Source organism: Notamacropus eugenii, chromosome 5 (genome assembly GCF_028372415.1).
Source record: "Notamacropus eugenii isolate mMacEug1 chromosome 5, mMacEug1.pri_v2, whole genome shotgun sequence".
NCBI lineage: Eukaryota > Metazoa > Chordata > Mammalia > Diprotodontia > Macropodidae > Notamacropus > Notamacropus eugenii.
The window spans coordinates 5,177,158-5,189,555 of record NC_092876.1 but is presented as its reverse complement, the minus strand read 5'-3'; the positions used below and the strand labels follow the sequence as shown (position 1 = coordinate 5,189,555).

The window sequence follows — 12,398 nt, the reverse complement described above, 5'->3', positions numbered from 1 at the left end:
GACTTTCCTCTTGGGGACCTGGGCTGGGATGGACCCCCAGCTGGGGGGGGCGGCCCTTAAAATACAGAAGATCAGGGCCTCAGGACGTAAAGGGTCAGAGCTGGGGGGAAGCTCTGGAGTAGACAAGGTCAGGGCTGGGAGGGTCTCAGGCCCTGAAGTCCAGTCCACACCCAGGCAGTAGAGAGCCCTGGCCCCAGTGCCGATGCTGGAGCTGGATTGGGGTGTCACAAACAGCACCAGACAGGATGAGGAGAGTGTCCTGGATGTGGCCCTGCTGGGTCTCCGGGCTAGTCCCTACACCTTTTTGGGCCTCACTTTTTCTGTCTGTTGAAGGAGAATGTCTTCGGGTTCTTTCCCGGATTCTGTCGGGCTCCTTCTGAGCGCACATAGCAAGCTGCTGCCCTTTTTCGGGTCTCCCTTTCCCCCAGATAAACCAGGAAGCTGTGGACCACTTTGCTTGTTGCCCTGTTTTCATGCTGAATCTTGGACAGGGATCTGGCTATCAGGGGCAGTTGGCTGGAGTTCTGGACTTGAGGGGATGCAGTCACAGCATTACCAGAGGAGGGAGATCTTCAGAACTGGGGGGCAGAATGCCATTGGGCCACACTCAATGAGACTTCTCCTCCCCAGCATCCCCCTCTTCTCCAGTGTCTCACCCATTGTGCCCAGAACCCATGGTGGCCATGTTGGGCTGGTGCCATTTGGGAGCGCAGACATGGTGCTGGCCCCATCAGGCTATCTGAAGGGTTTTGGCTCTGAAAAAAGATACATGTGCACCCCAACCCTGCTTCCGTGCCCCCCAACACCATCCCATTTGTCCTTCCCAGATGGCCCAGAACTGGGAATGTTGAAGGTCTCACAGCCTGTATTCTCTGAATACTCTTGGAAAGGCTTTGGGAGCCAGTGAGGCAGGATGGCAGGGGGTGATGAGGTGGGAAAGATCAGGGGTCAGACCACTTGGACTCTTCCCCCCTCCCCCCACCCTCAGACCTTTGACATCCAGCCAATGACCAAGCATTCACTAAAGTTCTAGGAGTGCTGAGTGCTTGACTCCTGCCAAGCCTCAGTTTCACCTGTGAATCAGATCTCAGTCCTTGAAAAGGATGGTTAAGAAGCCAACTGATACTGCCAACCCCCAGAACTGAGGGCCGGGCCAGGACCCCGACAGCAGGTGCCAGGTCCTTGGAGCCTCTGGAGTTTCCCCCCAAAAAACCCATACACACATCATTCCGGAGCTGCGCTTGGTCAAAGTTTATCTTTGAACGAGTCTGTGTATGCTCTCTCTCTGCCCACAAAGGCCCCTCCAGCTGGGAATCTGTCCCTCTTAGACCGGGCCTTCCCTGGGTCCTGGAGAGCCCCGGCTCCACAGGACAGCCCCAAGCCCCAGGCTGAGGACTCCAAGGATCCCCACAGCCCCTGCCAGCAGGGGCACAGTGGCACCTGCAGGAGAGGGGGGAAGTAGGCAGGTGAGCCAGGAGCTGGAGCTCAGGATGGTCCCCTCTGCCCTGCTTGGGCTGGCGCCAGCCCACCTGTAAAGTCAGCATCCTTGGTGGGCTGGTGGCAGGGAGGTCCCTCCGGGGGTGGCCGGAATGGGGCAGTGAGTCTGCGGAAGCGGCCCAGTGGGCATGGGGAAGGGCAGCCCAGCACCTCCAGGGTCAGGGGTGGCCGCGAAGAGTCATTACGATAGAAGAGAGAGACAGTTACGTTCCTGGGGACAGAGGACAGGTGAGGGGGTGTGGGGTTAGCAGACTCCGGCCCCACCTCCCACCCCTCCTGGCTCTCCAGTTGCCTGGTGCCCCAGAGACCTGGGGTCCAGATGAGCTTAGTGGGACAGACGAAGATCCCAAGGCCAGAGGAGCTCTCCGACACGGTGTCAGGGTCTCCCATGGATCACAGCCCAGCCTTCCTGCTGCCTCCACCCCTGCTACCTCCAACCCAGAACCTTCTCCCAAAAGGGAGAAGGCCTGTATGGGTGGGGAGTGGCTCTGATCCAGGGCCCACTCCTTGCAGCCTACCCCTCCTCTTCTTCTGGCTCTGGCTTTCCCAGGTGCTTCCAGAATTCGAACCCAAGGCAGGCAGCATAAGGTGGGTGGTGCCCATCATAGAGGCCCAAGGCTCCCTGGAGGGCCAGCAGGGTGCTGTCATGCTGGGGAAGGGAATACAGCACTCAGTGTTCATCTTGACCCTGCCTTCTCTCAAAGCCCCGTGGCCTCCCTGAGGCAGCCCAACTCTTCTGGACATGGTTGAGAAGCTTCCTTGAGTTCTGTAGAAGCTGCCCCCCTGGTGCCCACATCCTGAGCTCCCTCTTGGTGGCCACCCGTAGTGATGCCCTCTGTGGCCAAGCTTATTTCATCTAGTCCTTCACACCTGCCAAGCTGTGGTCCGCTGTGACCCTCCAACTTCTCTCCCAGTTTGGCTTCCCATCCCGTGCCCACTCTGGTCCCAACACTCACAGCTGAGTACATAATCATCTTGAGAGGCAGTCCTTGGGTCTGGACCTGGGTAAAATTGGTTAGGATGGCATCGAGCAGGATTCCTGGGAGGAGGGGAACAGGTGGCAGAAAGTCTGGCCCTCTTTCATCCTCCCTCTGGCTCCCCAGCAGTGCTCCCCACTCACCTCCAGTGAGCTGGGCCTTCTCCTCTGCCCTCGGGGGGCCCACGTGGGCTCTAACGTCCAGGGCCGACACCTGGGCCAGAGACCTGAGAACCTCTGGGGTGGCCCACTCTGGGAGGGGGAGCCGATGAGCTTGCTGGTGAAGAAGGCAGCACAGGGTAGGGGAGTGGCCAGGGCTGAAGGTTGGCGCAGGTAGCCTCGGGGATGGATGTGAGGACCTACCTGACAGGTCAGGGTGTCCAGCACCTTCCAGGCCCTGTGGAGGGGCCCCTCGGCCAGGGATAAGCCTGTGAGGTTCCCCAGATGCACCAGGAATTCCTGGGGGGAAGGAGCCCTGGACTGGAGGGGGGTGCCCAGAGCCCTCCAGCCCCTGGCGGGAAGGAGCCCCAGGCTGGAGGAGGGGCTCCAAAGCCCTCCAGCTCCTGGGAGTAAGGAGCTGCAGGCTGGAGGGGGTGGGTCTCCAGAACCCTCCAGCCATCCCAGCTCTGGCCCTTAGATATGGCCCCATGGGAGCCTTCCCATTCACGTAGCCTGGACCTGATTCTATTTCTCCCCCAAGGACTCCAGTGCTGCCCTCCCATGCCTTCCCCCCTCACTCTCCAGCCCTCGAGGGCTGCCTGGTACTCTTCTCCTGCCACTGTCTCCTCCAGAAGTTTCTGGTACCGGGGACATGCCTGGGTCCGGAACTTTAGTAGCTGGAGATGGGATAGAAGCAGTCTCAGAGCTAGGCAGGGCCTGGTGGGGCTGAGTCAGCACCTTCCCAGAGCAGGAGATCCCCCCTCCCCTGCAGCTCATGTAGCCTCTGCTTGAACAGGCTCCACCACGGATGGCAGCTCACTCCCTGCCAAAGCCTCTGCTACACTGAGTCCTTGTTCATTCTCATTGTTCCCTTTGGGTTCAAATAGGAAAGACAAGTCCCTTTCCATGCTAAGCACCCCATCCATCCCTGATTTACAGCCCCTCTGGACACTCCAGCTATGGATGCCCTCCCTGAAGTGTGGCTCCAGTGGACCCTCCCCCACCCAGGGGAAGTGGATCTCTATCCCATTTTGGAGAGGACTGATCTCACCTCCCCCCACCCAGATCTCTGACCCTCCACCCTTTTCCTCCAGTTTCCCTCTCTCTAGGCCTACGTTTCTCCCTTTAGGCCTTCTATCTCTGGACTTCCCTCTACCCTCCCCCTCTCAGCTGGCCTCTGCACTCCCAGGGCCCTGACCTTGTCTTCAGTGGCTGGGACAGTGTGGACAGGCACTGGCATCCAGCCAGCAGTGAGGGGAGACCTTGGGAAGAGGCCAGCCAGATTGGCCTGGGCACTCTGCAGGGTCCGGTCATAGTCTGTGCTCCGCACATACAGCTGGGGAGGAAGGGGAAGAGGCAGGTCAGAGACCGACAAAGGGGCTAAGGCTGGAGGCTGGACTTAGTCAAGGCCAGATTGTCTCCTTACCTCTTCTCGATGATACTCCTGGCTCAGGAAGTTGTTATATCTGGCTCTTAGGAAGCGGCCAAGCTCCACCTGCTGCTGGACGCCCTCCTGAAGATGGGTGGGGGTTTTAGGGGAGTGAGGGGGCCGTGGGGAGCCACTCCTCCTCTCCCTCCAGGTTCTTTTAGCTCCTCACCTGGGTGAGCTGACCTAGCCCATAGGGCCACACAGTCTTGTCCTTGTGGGGGTCTGTGGGGTACGAGTCCAGGGGAGCGCGGTCACCATGGCGATAGACCTGGGGAAATGGGGGGATCCGGGATCAGGGCCAGTTCAGCGGAGACCCGGGGCTGGGGCAGGAACAGGGGCCATGCCTCACCAAGGTCACAAAAAGCAAGGATCCCCTAGGAGGCTCAGGCCAGCCCCCCCAGGAGACGGAGGGCAGCAGAAACAACAGGAGCGTGAGGGAGCTCAGGTGCTGGTGATGCCCCATCCTGCCTGGCCCTTCTCTGCCGCCGGAGCTCGCAGATGGAGCTGAGCCACCCAGCCCCAACCCTGTCTCCCACCCAGTCATTACCTCCCCACCACCCCCAACCCTTAATCATTACCCACAGGGTCAAGTCCAGACGGCTCCCATCGCGCAGGAGGCCACCCCAGCCTTTCCCTGTAGCTGTGTGAAACCATGCGACAGACAGACGGATGGACCGGCGCACAAATGAATAGGCAGGCAGGTAGACAGACAGCCAGATATCCGGAAAAATGGACAGACGGATGAATGGGCAGAGGCAGACAGATGGACGGGCAGACGGTCGGGCAGACGGATGGGCAGACAGCCGGGTGGGGGGTTCACGGCGCCCCCCAAGGGCACAGCTGTCAGGCCCCGGCTCAACGCTGCCCCTTCCAGGTCTTCCCCAGGCACGGGCCCCTCCCCCGGGGCGATGTCGGGGGGCTGTGCACGTGGCCCCCCTCCGCCCGGGGTCCCTTGACGGCAGGGGCTTCCCGAAGGCGTGGCCCGAGGGGGGCCCGACTCTGGGGGCCCCGGGCTCACCCCTCCTCCCCCGCCGGGCAGCTCCGGCTCCCGGACTCGCTCTGGGCCCAAGCCAACCTGCCCACTGAGCAGGTGAGGAAACTGAGGCCCGGAGGGCCGGGGGAGGGGGGCCCGGGCTGCCTGCGCTCTCCTCTGGGATCCCGGCGGCACTTTATGCCTTTCGAAGCAGGACTCGAGGCCGGACGTGGACGGGGCGAAGGGCCGTGGGGGCACGGAAGGCGCCCGGGCACAGAGAGGCACTCTAGGTTGGGCTCCGACACCGCGGCTTCCCACGTGTCCGGGAGCGCCAGCGCGCTTGCGCGTCGTGGAGGGGCGGGGCGAGGAGGCCGGCCCACCCCCTCCGAAGCGGGCCAACGCAGACGACGGACCTTCCGGGACGGGCAAGACCTTCTTCCGGGACGGTCAAGACCTTCTTCCGGGATGATCAAGACCTTCCTTCTTCCGGGCCAGGGCGGGTGAAAAAGGTCATGCAGACCCCGCCCCAGGCCGGCCGGAAGTGACGCTAGGCTGGGGTTGCCGGAAGAAGTGGCGAAGTTACTTTTCGCGGGGCGAACCCGGGGGAGCGGCTTAGAGGCGGCCGGCGCGGGCAGTGGGCACGGGGCAGAGGGGGTGAAGGAGACGGGAGACGCCTTTAGGGCAGACGCTGAGAGGAGCCTCCCGGGCCGGAGCCCAAACTGTGGCGTGCGCAGCCATGAGCTGGGTAAGGGGGGAGGGGCGGGGGGGGCAGGAGGGGGGGCAGGAGGGAGGGAAGGAGGGCAGGAGGGAGGGAAGGAGGGCAAGGAGGGAAGGAGAGGGGGGCAGGATGGAGGGAGGGGGCAGGAGGGGGGGCAGGAGGGAGGGAAGGAGGGCAGGAGGGGGGGCAGGAGAGAGGGAAGGAGGGCAGGAGGGGGGGGCAGGACGGAGGGAAGGAGGGCAGGAGGGGGGGGCAGGAGGGAGGGAAGGAGGGCAGGAGGGGGGCAGGAGAGAGGGAAGGAGGGCAGGAGGGGGGGCAGGAGGGAGGAAGGGGGCAGGACGGAGGGAAGGGGGGCAGGAGAGGGGGGCAGGATGGATGGGGAGGGGGCAGGAGGGGGGGCAGGAGGGAGGGAAGAGGGCAGGAGGGAGGGAAGGAGGGCAGGAGAGGGGGGCAGGATGGAGGGAGAGGGCAGGAGGGAGGGAAGGAGGGCAGGAGGGGGGGGCAGGATGGAGGGAAGGAGGGCAGGAGAGGGGGGCAGGACGGAGGGAAGGGGCAGGAGGGGGGGCAGGAGGGAGGGAAGGAGGGCAGGAGAGGGGGGCAGGACGGAGGGAGGGGGCAGGACGGAGGGAAGGGGGGCAGGAGAGGGGGGCAGGATGGAGGGAAGGAGGGCAGGAGGGGGGGCAGGAGAGAGGGAAGGAGGGCAGGAGGGGGGGGCAGGAGGGAGGGAAGGGGGCAGGACGGAGGGAAGGAGGGCAGGAGAGGGGGCAGGATGGAGGGAGGGGGCAGGAGGGGGGGCAGGAGGGAGGGAAGGAGGGCAGGAGAGGGGGGCAGGATGGAGGGAAGGAGGGCAGGAGGGGGGCAGGAGGGAGGGAAGGAGGGCAGGAGAGGGGGCAGGACGGAGGGAGGGGACAGGAGGGTGGGGCAGGAGAGAGGGAAGGAGGGGGGGCAGGAGGGAGGGAAGGAGGGCAGGAGAGGGGGGCAGGACGGAGGGAGGGGACAGGAGGGGGGGCAGGAGAGAGGGAAGGAGGGCAGGAGGGGGGGCAGGAGGGAGGGAAGGAGGGCAGGAGGGGGGGCATGGAGGGAGGGGACAGGAGGGGGGGCAGGAGAGAGGGAAGGAGGGCAGGAGGGGGGGCAGGAGGGAGGGAAGGAGGGCAGGAGGGGGGGCAGGAGGGAGGGAAGGAGGGCAGGAGGGAGGGAAGGAGGGCAGGAGAGGGGGGCAGGATGGAGGGAGAGGCAGGAGGGAGGGAAGGAGGGCAGGAGAGGGGGGCAGGATGGAGAGGAGGGGACAGGAGGGGGGGCAGGAGAGAGGAAGGAGGGAAGGAGGGGGGGCAGGAGGGAGGGAAGGAGGGCAGGAGGGGGGGCAGAGGGAGGGAGAGGGCAGGAGGAGGGAAGGAGGGCAGGAGAGGGGGGCAGGACGGAGGGAGGGGGCAGGAGGGGGGGCAGGATGGAAGGAGGGCAGGAGAGGGGCAGGATGGAGGGAAGGGGGGGCAGGACGGAGGGAGGGGGCAGGAGAGGGGGGGCAGGATGGAGGAAAGGGGGGCAGGACGGAGGGAGGGGGCAGGAGGGGGGGCAGTCCGGAGAGGGGGCAGGGCCTCAGTTTCCCAGCTCAAGCTCCCCATTCCTCCCCCAAGGCTCTCCCGCGGTGACCCACCATGGCTTCCCTGGCACCCTCGGCCCCCCTGCAGCCCCGGCCCCCGCCCCGGGTGAGTGCCTGCATCTTCTCCCAGGGAGGGTCCTTCGGAGGGATCGAGTAGGGTCCCTCACTTTACAGACGTGGTGGTTTTAGCCATAGACGTAGATAACTGTCAGAATTTGAACCCATGTCTGGGAAGGCTAATTTCATCCATCTGGAGACGGCTGGGGGCACCACAAGTGCACAGAATGGCAGGCCTGAGTCCAGGAAGGTCTGAGTTCAGATTCTGCCCCAAACTCTTACTGGCTGTGTGATCCTGGGTCAGTCACTAACTCTTCTTTGCCTCAGCGTCCTCACGTGTGTAACAGTGCCTGCCTCACCAGGTCATGGTGATCTCTGACACAAGCTTAATCCAGTGCCTTGCACACAGTAGGCGCTGCATAGATGCTTATTTTGTTTTCATCCTTCAAAAGTCTTCCCTCCTGCCATGCCCCTCACCACTCTCAGGACACTCGGTGCTCCAGCCATCTTCCTCAGGGGACGGGGTCCCATTAGGGCGAGCCCCTGGAGGTGAGCTGAGGAGGCAGCTCTTTCTCTCTCTCCCTCAGGAGGTGATGATAATGGGGCTTCAAAATTCATAAAGGAAGAGGGGCCTGAGCCTGGGATGACTGGAACCGGCCCCCCCAGCACTGAGCCCGATGGTCCCATCCCTGCCATCCCAGCTGGGGAGGGCTCTGCCTGCGGCATCGGTAAGACCATGGGCCGGCCTGTGCCTGTCCCCCACAGACCCTCCCGTGCCCCACAGCCCCATCCCCCAGGGGCCCTTCCTTGTCCCTGCCCCAGCACCCCTCACGCCCATCCATTTCCTCACACAGTGGAGGAGCCGGAGCCTGAGAGGAAGCGCAAGAAGGGCCCGGCCCCCAAGATGCTGGGCCATGAGCTGTGCCGAGTGTGTGGGGATAAGGCGTCGGGCTTCCACTACAACGTGCTCAGCTGTGAGGGCTGCAAAGGCTTTTTCCGGCGCAGCGTGGTGCGGGGCGGTGCCCAGCGCTACACTTGTCGTGGGGGTGGGCTTGCCACATGAATGCCATCATGCCGTCGCAAGTGCCAGGAGTGCCGCCTGCGCAAGTGCCGTGAGGCGGGCATGCGGGAGCAGTGTAAGTGTGGGGCGGGAGGCCTCCGGGGGCAGGGCAGGCACATGGCAAGGGGCGGCGTTGCTCAGGTCTGGGCATCTCCCTCCTAGGTGTCTTGTCTGAGGAGCAGATTCGCAAGAAAAAGATTCAGAAACACCAGCCCGTGGGGCCAGCGCAGGGCTCAGGGGCCCCGCTGCTCCTAGGGCTCCCATCCCTGGGCCTGCGGGCTCCCCAACCACATCCTCAGAAGTGGGAGGGCCAGGCCCTGCCGATGGCACTGGTGTCCAGCTCACACCTGACCAGAAGATCATGATCCAGCAGCTTGTGTCAGCCCAGCTGCAGTGTAACAAGCGCTCCTTCTCTGACCAGCCCAAAGTCACGGTAATGACCCTGGTGCCCACGGAAGGGTGGGGGGCTGGGGCATCGCCCTGCGGGTTGCCCCGTGACCCTTCTGTGAGTCATTGCTCACCTCTCCTCTGCAGCCCTGGCCACTGGGGGCTGACCCTCAGTCAAGGGACGCAAGGCAGCAGCGATTTGCCCACTTCACGGAGCTGGCCATCATCTCTGTGCAAGAAATCGTGGATTTTGCCAAGCAGGTGCCAGGCTTCCTGCAGCTGGGGCCGCGAGGACCAGATCGCACTTCTCAAGGCCTCCACCATTGAGGTTTTCCCTGCCCTGGGTCTAGGCTGGGGGGTGGGTGGCTGCCAGGCCTAGCTCAGCGAGGGCTGCTGAGCAGTGACCGCTCAGGGCCTTAAGGGTCCACATGGGAGCACCCCTTTTTGTAATGTAGGTGTGCAGGCCTCAGAATGGGGGCAGGGTGATGAAGGGATCAAGGGGAATCTCTTTCGTCATGTGATGACAAAACCCATGCCCAGGTTAGGCTTGGGCGGAGCCTTTGAGAGACTACTCAACCCAGAGAGTGAAGCCCCTCACTGGACAGGTGGACTGGGTATAGGGGGCAGTACTGAGGCCCTGGGGCATCTGGGCCAGGCTTACTCTGTCCTCCCTGCTCTCCTTCAGATCATGTTGCTGGAGACAGCGCGGCGGTACAACCACGAGACAGAATGCATCACGTTCCTGAAGGATTTTACCTACAGCAAAGATGACTTTCACAGAGCAGGTATGGCGTGGGTATAGAGCGGGATTAGGGGCTGGGACCCTGGAAGGGGTAGTCAGGGAGTTTTGGCCAGGCAGGGGCTGGATGGTGGACTATGAGCAGCGGGGAGGAGGGATAGAGTCACTCAGTTTCCTCAGGTCTAGATCTGGAGTCCTGCATGAGGCCTGTGCATCAAGGAAAAGGCTGGGTACTAGAACATGGGGGAGGGGGAGACAGAGAGAAGAACAAAGTCAGAACGGGCATTGTTGGGTATCTAGCGAGCCCCTACTGTGCATCATCACCGTGTGTATGCTGCCAGAGAGGAGGGTGATGCTCCCAGCAGAGGGCCCCAGTCAGTGGCCTGCTCTCTGTCCCCACCCACAGGCCTGCAGGTAGAGTTCATCAACCCCATTTTCGAGTTCTCCAGGGCCATGCGGCGGCTAGGCCTGGATGACGCAGAGTATGCACTGCTAATCGCCATCAATATCTTCTCTGCTGACCGGCCCAACGTGCAGGAGCCGAGCCGTGTGGAGGCGCTGCAGCAACCCTACGTGGAGGCCTTGCTCTCCTATACCCGCCTCAAGATGCCCCAGGTAGGCGCTAGCACAGCTCCTTCCCCACCCTTTACCTCAGAATGACATTGCTTGCCCAGATGCGGAGACATGGCCCCTTCCCCTGGTCTTGTCTGGGTTGGCCAAGGAGGCCAGGGCCCTGTAATACCTCCTCGTATCCCGGTCCCCAGGACCAGCTGCGCTTCCCCCGGATGCTGATGAAGCTGGTGAGCCTGCGGACACTGAGCTCTGTGCACTCAGAGCAGGTATTTGCCCTGCGCCTCCAAGACAAGAAACTCCCCCCACTGCTGTCTGAGATCTGGGACGTCCATGAGTGACCGGGGAGTGGTTCCCACTGGCCTATCCCCAGCATCACCCCTGCTTCTCGGGCCCTGCCTGGCTGGGGCCCAGGGCAGCCCCGCAAGCTCGGCCCGGTTCCCGCGAGCCAGTGGCAGGCTTGGGGCTCCGGCCACAGGGCCCACGGCGAGCTCCCAGGTAGGGTCCTTGGTCAAGGTGGTTCAAGGCCCTGCTCCTGACGTTGTCTTCCTGGGGAGAGGTGGGTGGGTCATTGACCCTTGCACTTACCTTTCCTATCCTCCCCTGCTTACACAGCAAAATGCACCTTGAAGGGAAGGGGGTGACCTGACTCTCTGCCTAGGGTCAAGAGGGGGCGGGGCCCTCAGGTTCTGGGGTCTTCTGTTTCCTGTGGCCCCAAAGGAGATGAGAGGGCCCTTCTCCTCCACTCCTTTTATTTAATAAACAAGACAAAATAAAATCTTAATAAAAATGTCAAAGAGAATCAAGTGAGTCCTGGTCTCGCACATACTCCCAGGGATGTGGGGAGTTCCACCCGAGGAGAGGGGATCTTGCTCTGTTCTCTCCACTGCCCTGGGAGTTTACAGGCATTTATTGGTTGGTTGGTGTCCTTCCTTCTCGAAGAGGACCAAAATGATGTCACCATGATAAAGTGAAACTTCAGTGTGTCTGACTGTGGCTGATCAGACCAGTAGGAGCTCAGAATGGTCTACAACAGGTTGGGCACAGATAGTCCATATGAATATTTGGGGTGGATATCCCAAATTTGAGCATCCTATGTTTACTCTGTGCTGTCTCAGTTCTGCTTTGCTCAATATAGAGCACAGCACCTTTTCTTATGCGGGCATGCCATGCTGAGCAGTCCTGTGCCAGTGTCTCCCATGTTGCACAGTCAAATCCAAAGTTCTTGAGAGAGACCTTGAGTGTCCTTGTATCACTTCTTCTGGCCACCATGTGATCACCTGCTCCATTAAAGTTCTCCATAAAATAGTCTTTTTGGCATGTGCACATTTTGCATTCGAACAGTGTGACCAGCCCATTGGAGTTGCGCTCTCTGAAGCATAGTTTGAATGCTTGGTAGTTCAGCTTCAGCAAGGACTTCAGTGTCTGGTACCTTATCCTGCCAGGTGATCTTCAGAATCTTCCTAAGACAGTTCAGATGGAAGCGATTCAGTTTCCTGGCATGGTGCTGATAGACTGTCCATGTTTCACAGGCATACAACAATGAGGTCAGCACAACAGCTTTATAGACGTGGATGGTGTGGTGGTGGCTGATGAAGCACCTGTTTTCTTGGTGTTAATTATCAGGCCAGAATTAGCATGGGCAGCAGAGAATTGATCCATATTTTGTTGTATCTCAGCTTCAGAGGCACAATCATCTGCAAACAGAAAATCATGCACGAACACTCCCTCCACTTTGGTCTTGGCTTGTAGCCTTTTTCAAATTGAAGAACTTACCATCAATACAATAGTTGACCTTGATGCCATGTTCATCCTCATTGAAAGCATTTGTCAACATGGCTGAAAACGTCATGCTAAAAAGCCTGGGAGCAAGTATACAGCCCTGTTTCACTCCATTGGTGACTAGGAAGATACAAAAACATTGTCCACTATCCAGAACCCAGGCAAACATTGCCATCATGTAATTGATGTGCTATACTCTTGAACTTCTCCAGACAACCAAATTTTGACATAATTTTCCATAAGCCCTCACGACTCACAGTGCCAAAGACCTTGGTCACATCTGCAAATGTGTACAGACCTCTATTCTGCTCCTGGCATTTCTCCTGGAGTTGTCAGGCAGCAAACACCATATTGACTGTTCCTTGGCCCTTTCTGAAGCCACACTAGCTCTCAGGTAGATGACTGTCTTCCAGGTGAAGGATCAGCCTATTAAGGAGGACTTTAGCAAGAACTT

General features: G+C 60.9%; 2 protein-coding genes across 6 annotated transcripts; one reads left to right on the top strand and one right to left on the bottom strand.

Moving 5' to 3' along the window:
* Positions 1–1,227: 1,227 nt before the first annotated feature.
* ACP4 (acid phosphatase 4) lies at positions 1,228–5,357 on the bottom strand. Of its 5 annotated transcripts, none has more exons than XR_011966755.1 (11): positions 4,644–5,350; positions 4,231–4,329; positions 4,059–4,145; positions 3,831–3,968; positions 3,211–3,309; positions 2,837–2,932; positions 2,618–2,750; positions 2,368–2,536; positions 2,016–2,146; positions 1,530–1,708; positions 1,228–1,440 (listed from the first exon to the last, which is right to left on the bottom strand). XR_011966755.1 is itself a non-coding variant. In XM_072607041.1 (11 exons), exons 1-11 carry the CDS (start codon positions 4,713–4,715, stop codon positions 1,325–1,327), a joined length of 1,233 nt encoding a protein of 410 aa, XP_072463142.1. In that variant the 5' UTR covers positions 4,716–5,357; the 3' UTR covers positions 1,228–1,324. The 5 variants fall into 5 exon arrangements, 4 of the variants coding, with proteins under 4 accessions (XP_072463142.1, XP_072463141.1, XP_072463143.1 ...); XM_072607041.1 differs by having other exon boundaries at positions 2,454–2,536; positions 4,644–5,357; XM_072607040.1 differs by having other exon boundaries at positions 2,368–2,498.
* Positions 4,807–10,964, top strand: NR1H2 (nuclear receptor subfamily 1 group H member 2). Its single transcript, XM_072610436.1, is given in 12 exon segments — positions 4,807–5,480; positions 5,565–5,779; positions 7,384–7,455; positions 7,994–8,134; positions 8,261–8,542; positions 8,629–8,732; positions 8,735–8,899; positions 9,001–9,135; positions 9,137–9,181; positions 9,539–9,638; positions 9,999–10,207; positions 10,357–10,964. Coding segments are annotated over 12 exon segments (2,289 nt in total). The 3' UTR covers positions 10,504–10,964.
* The last annotated feature ends 1,434 nt before the right edge of the window (positions 10,965–12,398 follow it).

Excerpts from the sequence above, each read along its gene's own strand:
- ACP4 (XM_072607039.1), bottom strand. The coding sequence starts at position 4,715 with ATGGTTTCACACAGCTACAGGGAAAGGCTGGGGTGGCCTCCTGCGCGA. Across the intron at positions 2,147-2,453 it reads AGATGATTATGTACTCAGCT|CATGACAGCACCCTGCTGGC; the intron begins GTGAGTGTTGGG and ends TCCCTTCCCCAG. Across the intron at positions 1,709-2,015 it reads GAGCCAGAAGAAGAGGAGGG|GAACGTAACTGTCTCTCTCT; the intron begins GTAGGCTGCAAG and ends CTCTGTCCCCAG.